Source organism: Myotis daubentonii, chromosome 1 (genome assembly GCF_963259705.1).
Source record: "Myotis daubentonii chromosome 1, mMyoDau2.1, whole genome shotgun sequence".
NCBI classification, from domain to species: Eukaryota; Metazoa; Chordata; class Mammalia; order Chiroptera; family Vespertilionidae; genus Myotis; species Myotis daubentonii.
The window spans coordinates 135274214-135291949 of NC_081840.1; the positions used below are offsets into that span (position 1 = coordinate 135274214).

Genomic DNA, 17736 nt, shown 5'->3' on the forward strand with positions numbered 1-17736 from the left:
AAAATTGGAATATACCATTGTTTGAGAAAGGATTGATTTGGTACATAAAGGGAAAATCTCATCTTCCATTTACATGTTTCAAATAATTTCAGAAACATTAAAATGTTCTCTTAATTGGTCAATTTCAACAAAGTGATCCTTTTAAATATTATGATGCCAAGGGCAAAAGTGAGCAGAACAGCTCTTATATACCATCTTCTCTCCAGTTTATTTTTTCCCTTCTTATTGCTATACCATTTGTTAAAGTTTATATAACAATGTCCGATCTAATACTTTCTTTAATGAATTACTCACAGATGGCCCACAACCTATTTATTCTACTTAAAGATTTTTGGGGTGCATTTATTTTTCTCTTTTTGTTTCTAGTCCTTTTATTTCTTGAATATGGTTTCGTTCCCATTTTTATTTCTATAAAAATGATAATAAAGTTAGTAATCATTATTATTAGACTCTTCTAAGTCTAGAAAAAAAATAGAGTTCAATAGCCTGCCTCCTTTATAATGCTGTATTTTGTTTAGTATATTCTCAATGTGTCCTTCTTTTTTAAACTGTAAATATTAGGGATGTTTGTCATATTCAGATTTATGTTCCAGTTGTTCTCTCTGTAGTTCTTCATCTCCACTGCCTGATTTTATCCATCAAGCAAGGTGAAATTAAATGCTAACACATAGCAATCTGCTTTTGCTTTTTCAGATTCCTGTTTTGGTCACGCAGATAAGTTCAACCAATCACCCAGTGAAAGTGGGGCTATCTGATGCATTTGTCGTTGTCCACAGGATCCAACAAATTCCCAGTATGTAGAAGAAGGGTAATTGCAAAGTCTGAACCTGCTGTGGGGGTAAATGTAAAGGAAATTGATTTGGGCAGATGTTAACTCTTTGAACAATAGAATTACTTAGATAAGTGCTGCTTGTTAATTATATTATTTGGTTTATAACTTTTACTGAGGTTCTCTCTCTCTCTCTCTCTCTCACTAATAATTTAGGTAAAGTAAAATTAAATAGTCAGGGCAAGCCTGAATATTTTGAATTCTTTGGGGTGGTTAGCTTGGTTGTGTAGATATATTTCTTTTATTAACAAGAAAAACATTAAAGAAAGACATTATTTGACTAAAAGGTGTATGATAAGTGTACATTTATCAGCAAAAGAGGAGCTCTGTGTCATTTTATGTTTAACATAAATATAAATTTAGGAAAATAAAAATTTTGATGGAATTATATCTATTAGAGAAGATACATATTTTCTCTTCTAAATTAGTTTTGCCTATCTAGTCAACTTTGCATTTTGTAAAATAAAAACATATGTGCTATTTTGGGCAGCTGTTCATCATATTAGAAGTTCAAAATGTAAGTGCTATTTGTAGTAGTCTGATCATCTGAAAACTTCTGTTTTTTAAACTTCCTCTATTTTAAGAACAGTCCTCAGGAATGCTTGGGTATGTTCATACTAAAAGTGTCTGCTTGTTCATTTGTGTCATAGATGTGCTTATATAAAGCAAGAGATGATAATAAAATACATCTCAAGATTAGGTCATTTCTTTTCCTTTTATTTAAAGTTCTTTTTCTTTTATTTTATGACTAGAGGCCTGGCACACGAAATTCGTGTACAGGTATAGTCCTTAGGCCTGGCCCACAATCAGGGCCATCTTCCCTGGCTACCTGCAGTCAGCCCTGCCCCCAGCCACTGCCCACCCCTGGTTCCCCATTCGCCATTGGGCGATAGGAGCCTGCTGGCCTGGGGGACAGACTGAGAGGTTGGCTGTTCCCACCCACTCGCTGGCCCCGCCCCTGCCACAGGTCACCCTCTGTGTGTGGGGTGACCAGCAAGGTGGGGGCCTTGGCCTGGCACTGTGTGCATCCCCCACCACCTACCCTTGGTTCCCCATTTGCCATCAGGCGATGGGAGCCTGCCGGCCAGGGAAAGGGACCGAGAGGTGGTCAGTGCACTTCATAGTGACTGGCTGTGTGATTGTTCTAGTCATTCCACCGTCAATTTGCATATTATCCTTTTATTATATAGGACTAGAGGCCCAATGCACAAATTTGTGCAAGAATAGGCCTTCCTCCCCCCAGCTACTGGCACCAGCTTCCCTCTGGCCACCAGCAGGCACCCAGGACCCAGGCTTCCCTCTCAGCCCCGGCTTCATCCAGAAGGTTGTCCAGAGGGATGTCCGGAATGATGTCTGGTCTAATTAGCATATTATGCTTTTATTATTATAGATAGTGGTAGACTTAAATTATCACATGCATCTATGCTGTTTGGTCTTAACGTGAGCTGATTCTCTAATTATGCTATCTCTCACTAATTTAAAGTAAATGGAGTGGAAATTAGATTTTTCAGAGCAGTGTGTAAGCTGGATACATCATAGGGTTTATTTTACGAATAGAGTTTAGAATGACATTCATGTATGGCAGTTCTGCTTGGGAAAGAGCATGGATTGTGGCGGTTTCTCTATGTTAGCTCAGAACTTGTGGGAGGTGGTATTCAAGGGAACTGTCAAATCAAGGCAGATTTTCCAGAAACAAAACTATACTGTGAACAAAGCAAGGATGTATTAGCACATGTAGGCAACAGAGAGACCTTCTGACTGAACTCTTAAGTCAGAAGCTGAGTCCGGGAAAGCCAACCTTCACTCCTGTTGGAGGACTGTTCTCTCATTCTTTCTTTCAGAAGGGTTAAATAAAGCATGACTCCAGTCAATTATTGCACGAGTAAAAGGAAACACTAGTTTTAGTTTATTTGTGGTTTCTTTTCACCCCAGATAGAATTTTATTTGAAGCTTCTTCAGAAGCCATCTTAGATCACACATGTTCTGATAAATTATAGTGTAGAGAAAAGTACCTTCCAAAGTACAAAAGAAATATTTTACAATTTTAATAATGTAGTACTCAAGTTTGTGTGAGAACCTAGCCATGATAAAATTGTACTTAAATAAATTATTAATTTGTCCCCAAATGCAAATTTGCATCCCTTGTCCTATATAATAAAGTGGTAATATGCAAATTGACTGTCACATCCTCGCACAAGATGGCCACCCCCATGTGGTCACAAGATGGCATCAGGGGAGGCAGTTGTGGGTAATCAGATCAGCAGAGGAGGGCAGTTTGGGGCAACCAGGCCTGCAGGGGAGGGCAGTTGGGGGAAGTTAGGGGTGATTGGGCTGGCAGGGGAGTGATTAGGGGCAATGAGGCAGGCAGGTTGGCGAGTGGTTGGGAGCAGTCCCGGATTGTGAGAGGGATGTCCGACTGCCAGTTTTGGCCCGATCGGGCCTAAACTGGCAGTCAGACATCTTCCAAGGGGTCCCAGATTGGAGAGAGTACAGGCTGGGCTGAGGGAAAAACCCCCCTCCAGTGCACGAATTTTGTGCACTGGGCCTCTAGTTATAATATAATAGGTTAATTATTATGTTTTTTGGGATAAAAATATTCTTCCCAAATATATATTTTATTGAACAAATTAGCAAAACTCATGAATTTTTAGAGCATAGTATGTCTCAAGTTTGGGACTCTGCATTCATCTAAAAAAATTACTCAAGCTTCGCTTTCAGAGAAAAGCTTCTCTCAGGCAAGCTGATGCTGGAGCAACATTCACATTTTTGTTGACTTCACTGAGAAAATTAGCCAAAAAAGGGATGACAGTTCTGAGTTTCTAATCCACTTATACCTGCCTTTAGATGGGACCATATTTCAGCAAACATACTGGAATAAATGTGTCCAACTTTAAAATCTTTTCGGGAATATAAAACTGTTAAATCTCCTCTGAAATCTGTTCCCACATTGATAAAGTGTAACAGTGTCTGTTACATGAACTTCTGTATAAGGAGAGAGATATGGTTGCATTGTAGTCTCAGCTTAAAAAAAAACAACATAGTGCACTTGTTTGCAGCAGAGATTAGGCTAACCCAAGATTAGTGTAATACAAGTTATGCAGGTATTATTTTTCCTGAGAAAATAAGATGATCCCTAGAGATCTGTTTGTTACTTATTTGTGCAATCAGAATTTAGATAAATATTTAAGTCAATTTCAAAATTATGTTCCCATATTAACAGCCTAGTTATTAGGAGTTTTCCTCATAGGGAATTAAAAATATCCATCTCTGTTACCTCTTTTCTTCTCCTGAGTGAATTTAGGGAAAAACTGATCATTATCCTCAGTAATAGGCGGTTTCATTTCTTCTGCATTTCATGGTCCATTACGTAAGACTTGGTTCTCATAAGATCAATTTTCTGTTCTTTTACTCATTTTGGTTACATAGGATATAGAATCTAGATCCTTGGCTTAATCTAGCCATGGCAACATGGGAATACGAGTTACAATTTTGAGAACAATTTTCCCAGAGGGACCACAGTTGCTATATCATTTTAATTAGATTTGGCGAATGTTTGGTAAAGCATTCAAAAATCTATAAGGTAAGCTTAATTTATTTATTATAAAGATTCCTCCCACCCCTTCCTCATAACATCATCAACAACAAAAAAGGTGTTTTTCCATATTTAAAAGCTTCCAAATGGGAAATGATTTCAATGTAACTTCCAAGTATAATTAATTAAGGTAGCCTTTATCTTTCCAAGAAGGTCAGGTGGTCTGATAGTTTAAAATATCAAAGGGATTCAGGCACTGTTAGTAAATGAGTAAGGAGTTCTTAGGTTACAAGAGAAATTCCTTGGCTCCTTCAACAAAATTAAAAAAATCTATGGTGTAATTAACCCTTAAATTTTAAAAAATAAAATTTAATTAAAAGTCCAGAAAGCATAAGGAACATTGTAAGGGTGATTACTGGTCATGAGACCTTAGGCATTCTATTTAATTTCTATAATTTCTTTTAATACAAAATGAAATGTGTCTATAGCATGCAGTACCTGGCACAGTGTAAGCAGTATACATATTTGTACTAATACCCAGTCATCATCATCTACATCATTAAGTTAAAAAGACAGTGATGCTAGGATGACCACACCTAGGCCAACGACTCCTGAGTGGGGCCACAGGGATTTCCACTAAAAAATTCCTTGACTTCCTCTCAATGAAGCTCATTATTTCTGACTTTAACCTCTTTTATTTATTTGTTTTCTTATTGTCTGTGTGTAACCATCCTGCATTACCTTTTGATTTACATAAACTATTTTATAGAAATTTAGAGACAGAAAGATCAGTGGATTCATTCTCCACAGGTACAGGGATGAAAAACAGGTCTGCATGCAAAGGCTTTGGTAACTTATTACAAAAATATGAGTATAAAAATATATTTATGATTTTAAGCATAGTGCACATTAATTCAGAGGAATTTGTAAAGTAACAGAAAACACAAAGAAGAAAATTTTAATTGCTTATAAATCTATTACTGCAAAAAGATAGCAATGTTTCAATGTATCTGCATCTAATATTTTGTTTACAGTATACACACACACACACACACATACACACACACTAATTAAATTAGCATTATGCTATAAATACCTGTGTTTCCCATAATTTATACAACACATTTTTTTTGTTTATACGTTGCCAAGTTCCTGTCTAAAATGTGGTCATTAATTGCTGCAACAAATTCCTTTGTTTCATAATGTATGTGACTGTCTCAACACTGGCTTGCCATGTAGGTTGCTTTTTGTGTTAATCTACAGTAATAAAAGAGAAACATGCAAATTGGTGTCACTCCACTACACCCACAAGTCATGCCCACCAGCCAACCAGGAGCGAGTAGGCAAATTAACCCAACCAACATGGTGGCTGCCAAGGAGCCGGAGTGAGCAGGACACTTGGGTTGCACCCGGCAATAGAGGAAGCCAAGCTTCCCACCTGCCCTGGCCAGCCCTGGCCTCTGCTCATGGCTACAAAGTTTCAATTATAGAACATAAATAAATCCCAGATACCTGCTTCCCTCCGCTCAAGGAGGCGCTGAAAAAAAAAAGAAAAAAAGGCGCTGGGATCTTGGTTCTCCAGGGGCCATGGCTAGCCTTCAAACAGCCATCAGCCCCTCACCCAGGCTGGCCAGGCACTCCAGTGGGGACCCCCACCCTGAAGGGGGTGTGGCTAGCCTTCAAACAGCCATCAGCCCCTCACCCAGGCTGGCCAGGCACTCCAGTGGGGACCCTCACCCCATGGGGGTGTGGCTGGCCTGCAAACCACCACAGGCCCCTCACCCAGGCTGCCCCATGCCCCAAGGGAACCCCCACCCTGATCTAGGACACCCTTCAGGGCAAACCAGCTGACCCCCACCCATGCACCAGGCCTCTATACTAATAAAAGGGTAATATGCTAATTAGACTGGGAGACCTTCCAAGAGACCTTCTGGACGTTCTTCTGGACAAAGCCATGGTGGCGGGGCTGAAGTAGAGGCAGTTAGAGGCCAAGAGGGGAGGGCATTTGTGGGTGATCAGGCTGGTGGGGGCGGGGCTGTTGCGGGAAGCAGGCCATCAGTGGGGGTCAGTTGGAGGTGATCAGGACAGTGGGGGGGCAGTTTGGAGTCAGCAGGTCAGCAGGGGGGCAGTTGGGGGCGAGTAGGCCAGTGGGGAGGGAAGGTGCAGGCGAGCAGGGTAGCAGGGGGGGCAGTTGGGGGTGAGCACACTGGCACGATGGGCAGTTGGGGGTGATCAGGCTGGCGGGGCTCAGTGGTTGAACATTAACCTATGAACCAGTAGGTCATGGTTCTATTCCTGGACAGGGCACATGCCCTGGTTGCAGGCTCAGTCTCCAGTGTGTGGCGTGCCGGAGGTACCCAATCAATGATCCTCTCTCATTGATTCTCTCTCTCTCTCTCTCTCTCTCTCTCTCTCTCTCTTCCTTCCTCTCTGAAATCAATAAAAATATATATTAAAAACAAACAAAACAAAACAAAACAAAACAGAAAAATAGCATGGCTTTTGCAGAAAAACAGACACACAAATCAATGGAAAAGAATTGAGAGCGCAAAAATAAAACCACGTGTTTATGGGCAAATAATTTTCGACAAAGGAGTCAAAAACACACAATGGAGAAAAGAAAGCCTTTTCAATAAATTGTAGTCAGATCATTGGAAAGCCACATGCAAGAGAATGAAACTAGATTACATTTTGTCCTTAATTCAAAATGTATCAAAAACCTAAATATAAGACCTGAAACAATAAATTGGTGGGAATGTAGACTGGTACAGCCGCTATAGAAAACAGTATGGTGGTTGTTCAAAAAATTAAAAATAGAGTTACCAGATGACCCAACAATCTCTCCTCTGGGTATCTACTCAAAATACCAAAAACTATATACTCACAAAGATATATGCACCCCTATATTCAATTCAGCATTATTCACAGTGGCCAAGACATGGAAACAACCAAAGTGTCCTGTGGTAGAGGACTGGATAAAGAATATGTGATACATATATACAATGAAATACTACTCAGCCATAAGAAAATACTAAATACTGCCATTTGTGAAAACTTGGATGGATCTTGAGAATATTATGCTGAGTGAAATAAGTCAGAAAAAGCTGAGAACCATATGATTTCACTTATATGTAGAATATAAAACTGAAACTCATGGACACAGACAACAATATGGTGGTTACCAGAAGGGAGGGGGTGGGGATGGTGGGGGGTGAGAGGGCCTAATATATGGTGACAGTAGATGACTTGACTTTGGGTGGTGGGCATGCAGTGCAATCAATATACAGATTTTGTATCATAAAAATGTACACTTGAAGCTTATATGATCTTATTAACCAATGTCACTGCAACAAATTTAATTTAAAGAAGAGTATAAAGCTATTGAATGCCAATGGCTTTTTATGTACTCTGACACATTGCTTTCTATCAAGGCTGTATTAATTTACTCCCTGACCAGAATTATATTATAGCCCATTTCCTCAAATGCTCTCAGATGCGATTATAAATTTTAAACTTTTCAAATTTGTTAAGCAGAACATGATATCTCATTGTTTCTCTAATATTCTTTTGATTACCGGAAAGTTTTGACATTGGCATATTTTCAGAGGCCATGTGTACTTTCCATCATTTTTGTTAAACAGCTCCATTAAGTAATTCTTTCTCATCCTTGGCTTATGTCCTCTCAGATCCTTTTACACAGTGTGCAGAGGTCTTGGATAAATACACAATTCTTGCTAGTACTATTCATACTTGTTTGTTTCTCTCTCCTCCGATGTAACGTTTTGAATTTCGATCTTAATCTCTCAGGAGCTGACTTTCTCCATCAGGCCTCACCTTTTCTCCACCCTCCGAGTTAAATGAGCATAACATTTTCAGCAAGAAAATCCACTTGTGCCTTTATAATTCTTTTACTTGGAAACCTAAGGCTATATCATTTTTTTTCATTATTTTAAATTTATTGGGGTGACATTAGTCTACATGAACATATAGGTTCCATGTGTGGATTACTAATTTACAAAATCTGTATATAGGACCATGTGCCCACCACCCAAAGTCAAATCTTCTCCTGTCACCTCATATTAGGACCCCTTTCTTCTCTCACCCCCTCCCTTTGGCAACCATCACACTTCTGTTTGTGTACATAAGTTTCAGTTTTATATTCCACACATGAGTTAAGTTATATAGTTCTTAGCTTTCTCTGTTTGACTTATCACTTGGCATAATGTTCTCAAGGTCCATCCATGTTGTTATAAAAGACACTCTTTCATCCTTTGTTATGGCCGTGTAGTACTCCATTGTGGCCAAGAGTTGGAAACAGCCAAAGTGCCCTACGATAGAGGACTGGATAAGGAAGATGTAGCATACAAATACAAAGGCTATATCATTTTAGTAATGTGAAAGTTACTCTAGCACATGCCCAATTCTTGTACTAGAAACCAACTGACCTAATTTGAAATGGTTCTACTACAAGTTATACCATTTCTGAATCCCTTACACTACTCTGCTTTATTCTTCTCACCAGCAGTATATTACCTGGCTCTTTCTTAAACATCAATACCTTTCTCATCAGCATCAGCTATTTTTAAATGTTTGACTTTGTTCATGCTACAATGTGCCTTTGCTTTGTTGGTTATTATTATTCAAAGTTCAATAAGAAACATTGGCATTTTTAAAAATGAAACTGACAACTAATTTGGAAAGCAAATATATACTTTTGAACATTTAGAGGTTCAGTGAACTCTTTGAAGAATAATAATATATATATAGTTTGCCATATATGGACACTATATAAGGTTACAAACCAGGCAGCAGTTTTCCAAAGAACTTGACCAAAATTACATTTACAGACTGGAAAAAAAAACCTCAACAAACAAAAACATTTTGCTTTTTACCATGAAAAATGTCTTAAGCTTTAATTATAAAAAATTAAAATTAAAATAATAACAACAGTAATAATAATAGCACAGACTAGTACTTTGTTCATTAGAAATTTCTGTACTGATGAAATCATCTAAATCTGAACTGTCCAGTGTGGTCTCGCTTTGTAGCTATGGTGTTCCTGAAATGTGGCTAGTGAGACAGGGAAATTAAATATTTAATTGGATTTAATGAATTTAAAGAGATACATGTAACTACTGGTTTTATTGGACAGGGTATCAATAAATCATAGGCACATAAAATATTCAATTTCAAGTATAATATTTACATAAACATATTTAACATCTTTGCCTTTTAAAGGCCTTTGAATTTAAATATCCTATATAGTAAAGAGCTAATATGCTAATTAGACCGAACAGCAGAATGAAGCTGGGGCTGCGAGGGTCAAGCCCCTTGCACGAATTTCATGCATCGGACCTCTAGTGATTAAATAATACCACTTTAAATATAAGCAGTATATTATAACAGATTTTCTCCATAGAAAACAATTTGTAGTTTTGATTTGGTGGTAGAACACATGCATTGTAATTACTTAGCAATTAATAACATTTTTAAGAAGTTGACAAACTATGGAAGAAATAAATAATCTTGAAAAAATCTGAAAAATATTTTCTTTCATAGTATTTTATACAGCCCAATAAAAACTCTTTCAGAAGAACTGAGCTCTACTTTGCCAAACTACATTCTGTGGTAGCCTATGGAAGGCATAGGAAAGTAGCCAAGACAATTCTCAAAAATAATTTAAGCTGAATTTTTCTCTCAAGTTGTTATTTGCCATTTTTGTTTTAAATTATGACCTTGGAGATTTTCCACTTTTCCCTTTTTATATGCCTTCAAATTTATTTCTTACTTTTTTCCGGTTACATGATTATTTCTATTTTAACTTACACTTCCCTACAATACAGAATATTTCTATTTTTAACTAATATGGTTGCCTACATTTATAAACATGTCCACATGCTTATTTTTCCAATTGCATTGTGCTATAGGAAATTTAGTTTCTTAAAAATATGGGGTCATTTTCTTATCTAAGTGCGAAGCTTCTGAGTGATTTAACACTAAAAGGTTTTCAAAACCTTGGTTTTAAAATAAAGAAATTGTACTGCGTTTTACCCAATTTTATTTAATAAAGTCTCAATTTTTGTTTCTCTTAAAAAAAAAAAAGTTAATGACATTGCAAATGTGCATTACACAATCTCCCCATGTCTCGGAGCGGAGGGATGTGTCCCCCTGGTGGAAGCTCCCATGTTCAGAGCAAGAGTCCCTGAGCCAATGGGAGCCATGACGTCAGGCAGGCCTGCAGCCCACAGTCCACCGATCCACTGGACCGCTTACTTTCCTAACACTTGGGCAAAGTGATTTCTGAAGGAGTTCAAGAAATGCATCTTGTTTAAGCCATTAGTAAATATATGTGGAAGGAGAACAAAAGCGAGGATTGTTTTTAAAGTTTCTGTTTTTTGTACGCATGCTCAAGTAACTTACGAAATCTGGCCATTAGGTTTTCGCAGTGCCCTGAAACTCTGGAGCAGTGAGGAAATGATGAGAGGACCATCTGAGAGGTTGAGATGAGCACTTCATAGTCACCTAAACTTTATGTTGCCTTGTCCGATGCTGCATTATACGGCTATCTGATAGAATTAGAACTATAGCGGAAATATTTTTTAAAAGTTTGGGGCAAAAGCATCTTCTATTTGTAGGTGCTTTATTTAACACCCACAACTAGCTAATTCTCTTCATGCACTGCATTTTTGTGTGGAAAGCTTATAATTGCTGCAACAGTGCACTTCTTTTCTCAAGAGACTGTGTTGGTTTTATTTTCCTCTGCGTCTTTGTCCTGGGGATGAAATTGTAATTGTGGGATGTATGCTATTTACGTTGAAGAGTGTTCAGTAAATTATAGTGTGTGGAAGACTCAATTGGAACTAGAATGGAAAATAAGAAATAATCATTTGGGCCAGTCATTAAGCATTGGCAACACGTAAACAAGGAAATGTTAGCAAATAATTTACATGATAATGCAAAGTATTATAATATTTATCTAAATATAAGAATCAGCCAGTTTTGGAAATTACTCATACATTTTCTATGTGAATGTTAGCTTTCAAGGCAGGTTAGTAAACTTATCATAGCTAACCATGCCACAGTGTGCTCATTAAACGTGTTTATTTTGGCTAAAGTGACTATTGATTGGAAAGGATTCCTGGTGTTTCCATACAATCACTCTGTTTCTCCCGCAGATACCGCTCAGAATTTCTAAAAATGTCGTTCAGCAGTTACACCCTGAACCATATCCCCTGAAGATTTTTATTGCTGAACTTGAACTTTATTCTGTTAGTCAGAGATCTATTTTCTTTTTTTCAACTTTAAAAGCTCCTAATGGGCATTACAGTGGATCTTGATTTTGTAAAGTTGTACGAAAGAGTAGAAGCCGTGACTGAATGTTTGGTACAACACTATTTTGTCTGACTTTCTAAACAAGACACATGGGCTAAATACATTCCTGGAATCAAATGAAAGCTCCGAGCATTGGCAGGAGCTATGAGTAAATAGATTCCTAATTACTTGTCGTTGACAGTGGTATCTCTGAAATGCAACAGAAATGACCATTTGGAAGCTGTCATTAATTGGCAGGCCATCAAATATCAGTTATTCTCATTAATTTTGGTTTTGGTAAGTTAAACCCCTCCCCACAGTTGGAGGTGTCTGAGCAGGCGATAGAACTCTTTCCCTTCACCCATATGCATGATCAATAATTAACTCCCTGAGGCTTCCAAGTCCTTATGTTAGTCGTTTGAGCTCTTCAAAGTATAATATGAAATGAAAAGACAGCTAGTATTTTAAGCATCTACTAATACGGCTGATACTGTACAAACTTTAGTATGAAGACTCAAAACCTCCATCCCAGTGGCAAAGCTATGTCATTTATTTATTTCTGAGGAGTAAATTGTTTAGCACAATACAGGGTAAAGCAGTATATAGGAAAACATCCTCTTTAGACAAAGGCAGAAGCTGAGTAATGTTTTATATGCCTTAAAAGTAAAAAAAAAAAAAAGGCAAGTCCTAGCCGGTTTGGCTCAGTGGATATAGTGTCGGCCTGTGGACTGAAGGGTCCTTGGTTGGATTCTGGTCAAGGGCACATATCTCAGTTTCAGGCTCCTCCCTGGCCTGGGCCCTGGTCAGGGTGCATGCAGGAGGCAACCAATTGAAGTGTTTCTCTTACATCGGTATTTCTCTCTCTTTCCTTCTCTCTTCCACTCTCTCTAAAAATCAATGGAGCTCTGGCCAGTTTTGCTCAATGGATAGAGTATCGGCCTGTGGACTGAAGGGTCCTGGGTTCAATTCCGTCCAAGGGCACATGCTGTGTTGTGGGCTTGATCCCAGGTGGGGGGTGTGCAGGAGGCAGCCGATCGATGGTTCTCTCTCATCATCAATGTTTCTATCTCTCTCTCTCCCTCTTCCTTCCTCTCTGAAATCAATAAATAAATATATTTAAAATAAATAAAATAAAAATCAATGGAAAAATATCCTTGGGTGAGGATTAAAAAAAAAAAGTAAAAAAGAAAAGACATGACTCATGTGCCTTGAAACCTTACTAAATACCATGAAGTCAGCATTTTCTCTAATGTTCAATATATTTTACACTTTGAAAAGTATATATGCATCTTTCATTTACACCAAAAAGAAATTAATTGGATTAGGGTTCTAAACATTGTTTTCCAATCTGATAAGCCTGAAGATATATTCAGTGAGTGGCTCAGAAGCACTCCTAGCCCAGAAGAGGTCATTTGGGGGCCACCCCTTCCTCTTCTGGAGCAGAATTTCATGGTGAATAACCAGAAATGGGTGGAAGGATATGAGTGGAGAGAAGTAGAGATACATGCAGGGTTTAAGTAGATGTTTGACTTCCCTCCCGGATGTGTATGCATCCACATTTCCTAAACACTTTCACTAAAAGCCAACTGGCTCTCTTGAGTCACCACACTATTTCTGCGTTATGTCCTAAAGGAGACCATTGTTGGGTCTGTTGACTTTAATCAAGAGTGAACACTCTCTAAGGTAAGATGGCAGACAATTCTTAGAAGCCTGATTTCAAGGCCTTAGTGTGGTTTCAGTGAGGTTAGAGCTACAGAATTTAGACCACTATATGCAGCATGTAACCTATGCAGGTTGCCATACTGAAGACAGACACTGTTGAGCACTTGCAATGTGAAAGGGATTGTTTTGTTTGTTTGGGTGTTAATCCTCACGCAAGGATATTTTCCCATTGATTTTTAGAGAGAGTGGATGGAGGGGAAGAGACAGAGGGAGAGCAACATCGATGTGAGGGAGACATACCAATTAGTTGCTTCCCACACCTGCTTGGGGATCTAGCCTGCAACCGAGGTACATGCCCTTGATGGGACTCAAACCTGGGACCCTTCAGTCCACAGGCTGACACTCTATGCACTGAGCCAAACTGCTAGGGCATGAGAGGGATTGTTTTAAGTTTTTTCATTTATTATCTCATTTTAACTCTCAAAGCAACTCAATAATGTAGGTACTATTATTGCTATTTTATAGATGGAGGAACTGAGGCACAAAGGGGCTCACCAAGGAGCCCAACATCACACAGATACCAAGTAGAAACACAGAGATTTGAAGTGAACACACTGTTTAACAGTCCCATGTGCTATTAACCACTCTGACATATTACTTCCCCAAGATTGGATATTGTGATACTTAAAAAAATAACTTAAATCATCCCAAATAATCCCTGACAGATAAGACAGAATTCAGGAAACGCATTTCAGTCATTACAAGTATATCAAAAGCTAAATAAAATGCTGATGACATTACTTTTCTGTTGAAATTTACCTGCTCAGGCAGGCTTACCAGTATAAGGCTCAGGTTTTTTATTAAAAATGTATTTTAAATATATTTTATAAACAGTTTTATTGTTTAAAAAATATGTTTGCTTATATTTATCTGATTTTTAATTATTAAAGTTCTTGTCAAATCTCCTCAGAGACACTTCTGGATATGCTGATCAATATTATAAATTCCTGAATGCAATATAAGTATTAATAATTAACCTTTCTTAGATGCGATACTGTATATTTAATAAAAAGCAATACTGATTTTATAATGATTTATGTTCCATTTTTCCTTTCATTAAAGGAATTTATTCTAAATCTTTAAAGCAAAAGATTTATTCTAAATCTTTTGGCAAAAAACAACTTCATTTAGGCTGTGAAAAAAATTTTAAGTTCTATCTATTCCTAAAGGACTTACTTTAGCATTAGTTTCAGTCAAACGTTGTCTGTTTTCTTACCTCCTTGACTTCATATGTTAAAATATTTCAAAATAAATAAATCTATCAAGAAATTGTCTTAGGTAAGCTCTGGGTGACAACGAGTTGGAACCCAGCTATCAACATGAGATATCTGAGACCCTAATCATCAGTTTTAACTTTACTGATAAAAAGACTTCTGAATACATGGGGACATAATTGTTAGGTTGTTTTTTGTTTTGTTTTGTTTTGTTTTTTAATAATCTCTTCAGAGAGATTGCTATTTTAAATCTTTATTTTTAAAACTGCACCAGGTAAAAGTATATAATTCTACATTCATTATTAAAACACTTGTTTTACAGGTAAAGAAATGTGGAAAGTTGATTTCCCCCATTTTTGTTTTTATAGATGTTCGAAGAAGAACAATTTATGAATACCACCGAGTAGAGTTACAAATGTCAAAAATTACCAACATTTCAGCTGTGGAGATGACCCCATTACCTAGTAAGTTAACATCTGAACACAGCTAGGTGGGAAAATGATTTGCAAGCTTGACGATCTGGTCTCTTCACCAATAATAATAACATGGTGCTTGGCATGGCCAGGCATCTTGCATGAATACAGGGAGGGGTGGTTTGTTTTGACTGAGCCATCGTTATTGCTGATTTCTCCATCCTCCCAACTTGTCTGGATGACTGCATGCTCCTGTTTCCTAGCGTGCCTCCAGTTCAATGGTTGCGGCCCCTGTGTATCCTCCCAGATTGGCTTCAACTGCAGTTGGTGTAGTAAACTTCAAAGGTAAACAAGAATAATACAAAAAAATTTTTGAATTTTAAAAAGACTTGCTGCTTCTGCTCTTCCATTAAATTTTAAGTGTGCCAGGTGTGTTGATGATCAAGTGTGTGTGTAGTTAAAAAATGCCATGACCAAAAAGCATTAAAAAAATGCTTACACATGGAAATTTTTGTTTTTTCCTTTACCTGGTTGCTCAAAATTATCAAGAACCATCATGTCAATAAGGTTGTTATCTGACATGCATTTGTAATCTCTATGGGGCTGAAGATAGGTGATGATTGCAATTGAAAAGTCTTTAAATTGATGCTTCTGGTCCATATTCTGCAGAAGGCATGGTATTAGATATCTTTACTATGACAGGGAGAATTCATTCTCAAGCACATGAATATTTTTAGAAAATACTGTAAATATCTCAAAGGTTACTAGCCAGGATGAGACACATAGTCTGAGGGTGAGGAAGAGAGTGACACCAACTGGTCTTCACAATAGAATGGCTGGCTTTGGTCTGAGCTGTAACTGATTGACTTTGAAACTTAAGCTGCCTCACTTGTCAAGGAGGTTTATGATTGTCATGCATGGTAAAGAGGATTTTTCAGACCTTAGAGCTTAGAAGATTCTGAATGATCATTTGTTAGAAATACAGAGTGAAGACCTTTACACATGTTTTGGTATTTACTCAACCATTTGTGCATGAATTTTGTCCCCAGCACTGGGAAAGCATCTGTGAATAACATAGAGGTGGTCCCTGCCCCCCACGGAGCGTAAGGTCTAGTCTGCGTGAGATAAGTCCCCCCTCTCACCTTCAGAGTCTGTGATAAATCTGCTTCTCCCTCCAGGTGGAGAACCAATTCCTCACGCTGTTAGTCAGTGCCTCTGGCCTCAGAGTTTTCTGCTGTAAGCTGTCTCTGTCTTATCATCTTGCTGCAGCATTTGCTGTAATGATCGAGGCATGTTCAGGAATATTTTAAAAGTTATCGGAGTATAAAGAGGAGAATGCCAGTTCTTTGATAACAAGCTTTAGGAAACATGTTTAACTTGCTAACTTTGGGGCAACCACTACATTATTCTGGATAGAACCATATTATTTATTATAATTTATGTTTTGTTTTCAATTTAACATGTTGTTCCAATAATTTCCTTTGGGCAATGGATTTCAAATAATGAAAAAGCAAGCAGGCAATTAGCGTTCTTAAGAGTAGATTTTAACTAGCTGCATTTCCAGAGTGGGAAGAACTGCTATAAAATCAAGTGTGTGTGGCTATTTATATTTATAATTTTGATGACATTTCACAAAAATTATATGCATGTTAGAAATTATTCAAAATCTGTTTAGATAATTATCAAAGTGAATCTAAAGAGATGGCATTTTAATATGCATATTTAAGTAATGCTGAGCTCATACATGAAAAATGCCCAAAAGAATGAAGTAGAAATCTCTGGTTTGGGGGTGTGTATCTACTTCAAATTCCAGTTTAGTGACCAGCTCCTCTGATAAATCTCCCTAAACCACAAGTTTGTGTGAAATGGTCAGCCCCTGTGTCTCCCTGGCGTCCTGGACACACTTTCATCATTAGCATTTAGCTGTTCATTCGTCAGTCTCCTTCATGGGCTCTGGGTTTATTAAGCATGTTTTGCCCTTTTACCTACAGCACCTAAGAATGTACCTGGTGCTGCAGAAAAATAGATGAATGAGTCAATGAATGAATGAATGGTGATTCGGTCCCAAGTGAAGAAATGATTAGATTTATCTGGGATTAAAGGGCTTCCCAGGATTAGGGGCTTGCAATGCGGAAACCAGGAAAGTCAAGGAAAAACCAGGTCAAGGTTGCCACCCAGCCAGAGTACTATTAGGAAAATTCTGGACTGAAATAATGTTTTGGTAATTGAAGGTTTGGGACATTAGTCTATAAACCTACATTCTGCTAACCATTTCATTATGGTTTTAAAACATCCTGTTGGTGGAAATATATGTTTCAAGTTCCAAACAAGCAATTTTGGCAATAAGATGACATCCACAAATTGGAAACTGCTCTGTACTATTAATATTTTCATTGAATTGAGAGATTTCTCTGCCAGTCATTGTGCCAAGGAATTTGCAAATGTATTTAACTTGTACAACATTTTTACAGTGGAGGAAACTGAAACTAAGTTATCTGTGCAGGATCTCATTGCTCTAAAGTGTTAAGTTCAGAACTGAAGCTTAATCGGTGTGACGCCCCTGTCTGTGGTTCTGCCATCTGACCGGTTCCGCCTCACACCTGCCAGGTGTCAGGTATAAGTTAATCTTCTTCACAGCCTGAGAAATGGTAGACATACTGCTGAAAAATCAATATTTTTATAATTGATATTGCACAAAAGTGATAAAGTTTTTAT

At 37.8% G+C, this 17736-nt stretch overlaps 1 protein-coding gene across 2 annotated transcripts in view; it reads left to right on the forward strand.

Annotated features, from left to right (window-relative positions):
- Positions 1-17736, forward strand: part of PLXDC2 (plexin domain containing 2) — a 425945-nt gene that overhangs the window by 317034 nt on the left and 91175 nt on the right. For both annotated transcript variants that reach the window (XM_059660677.1, XM_059660673.1), the window contains 3 exons: positions 694-793; positions 14977-15072; positions 15285-15366. In XM_059660677.1, coding sequence (XP_059516660.1) covers positions 694-793; positions 14977-15072; positions 15285-15366 — 278 coding nt within the window. The remainder of the gene's footprint in view (positions 1-693; positions 794-14976; positions 15073-15284; positions 15367-17736) is intronic.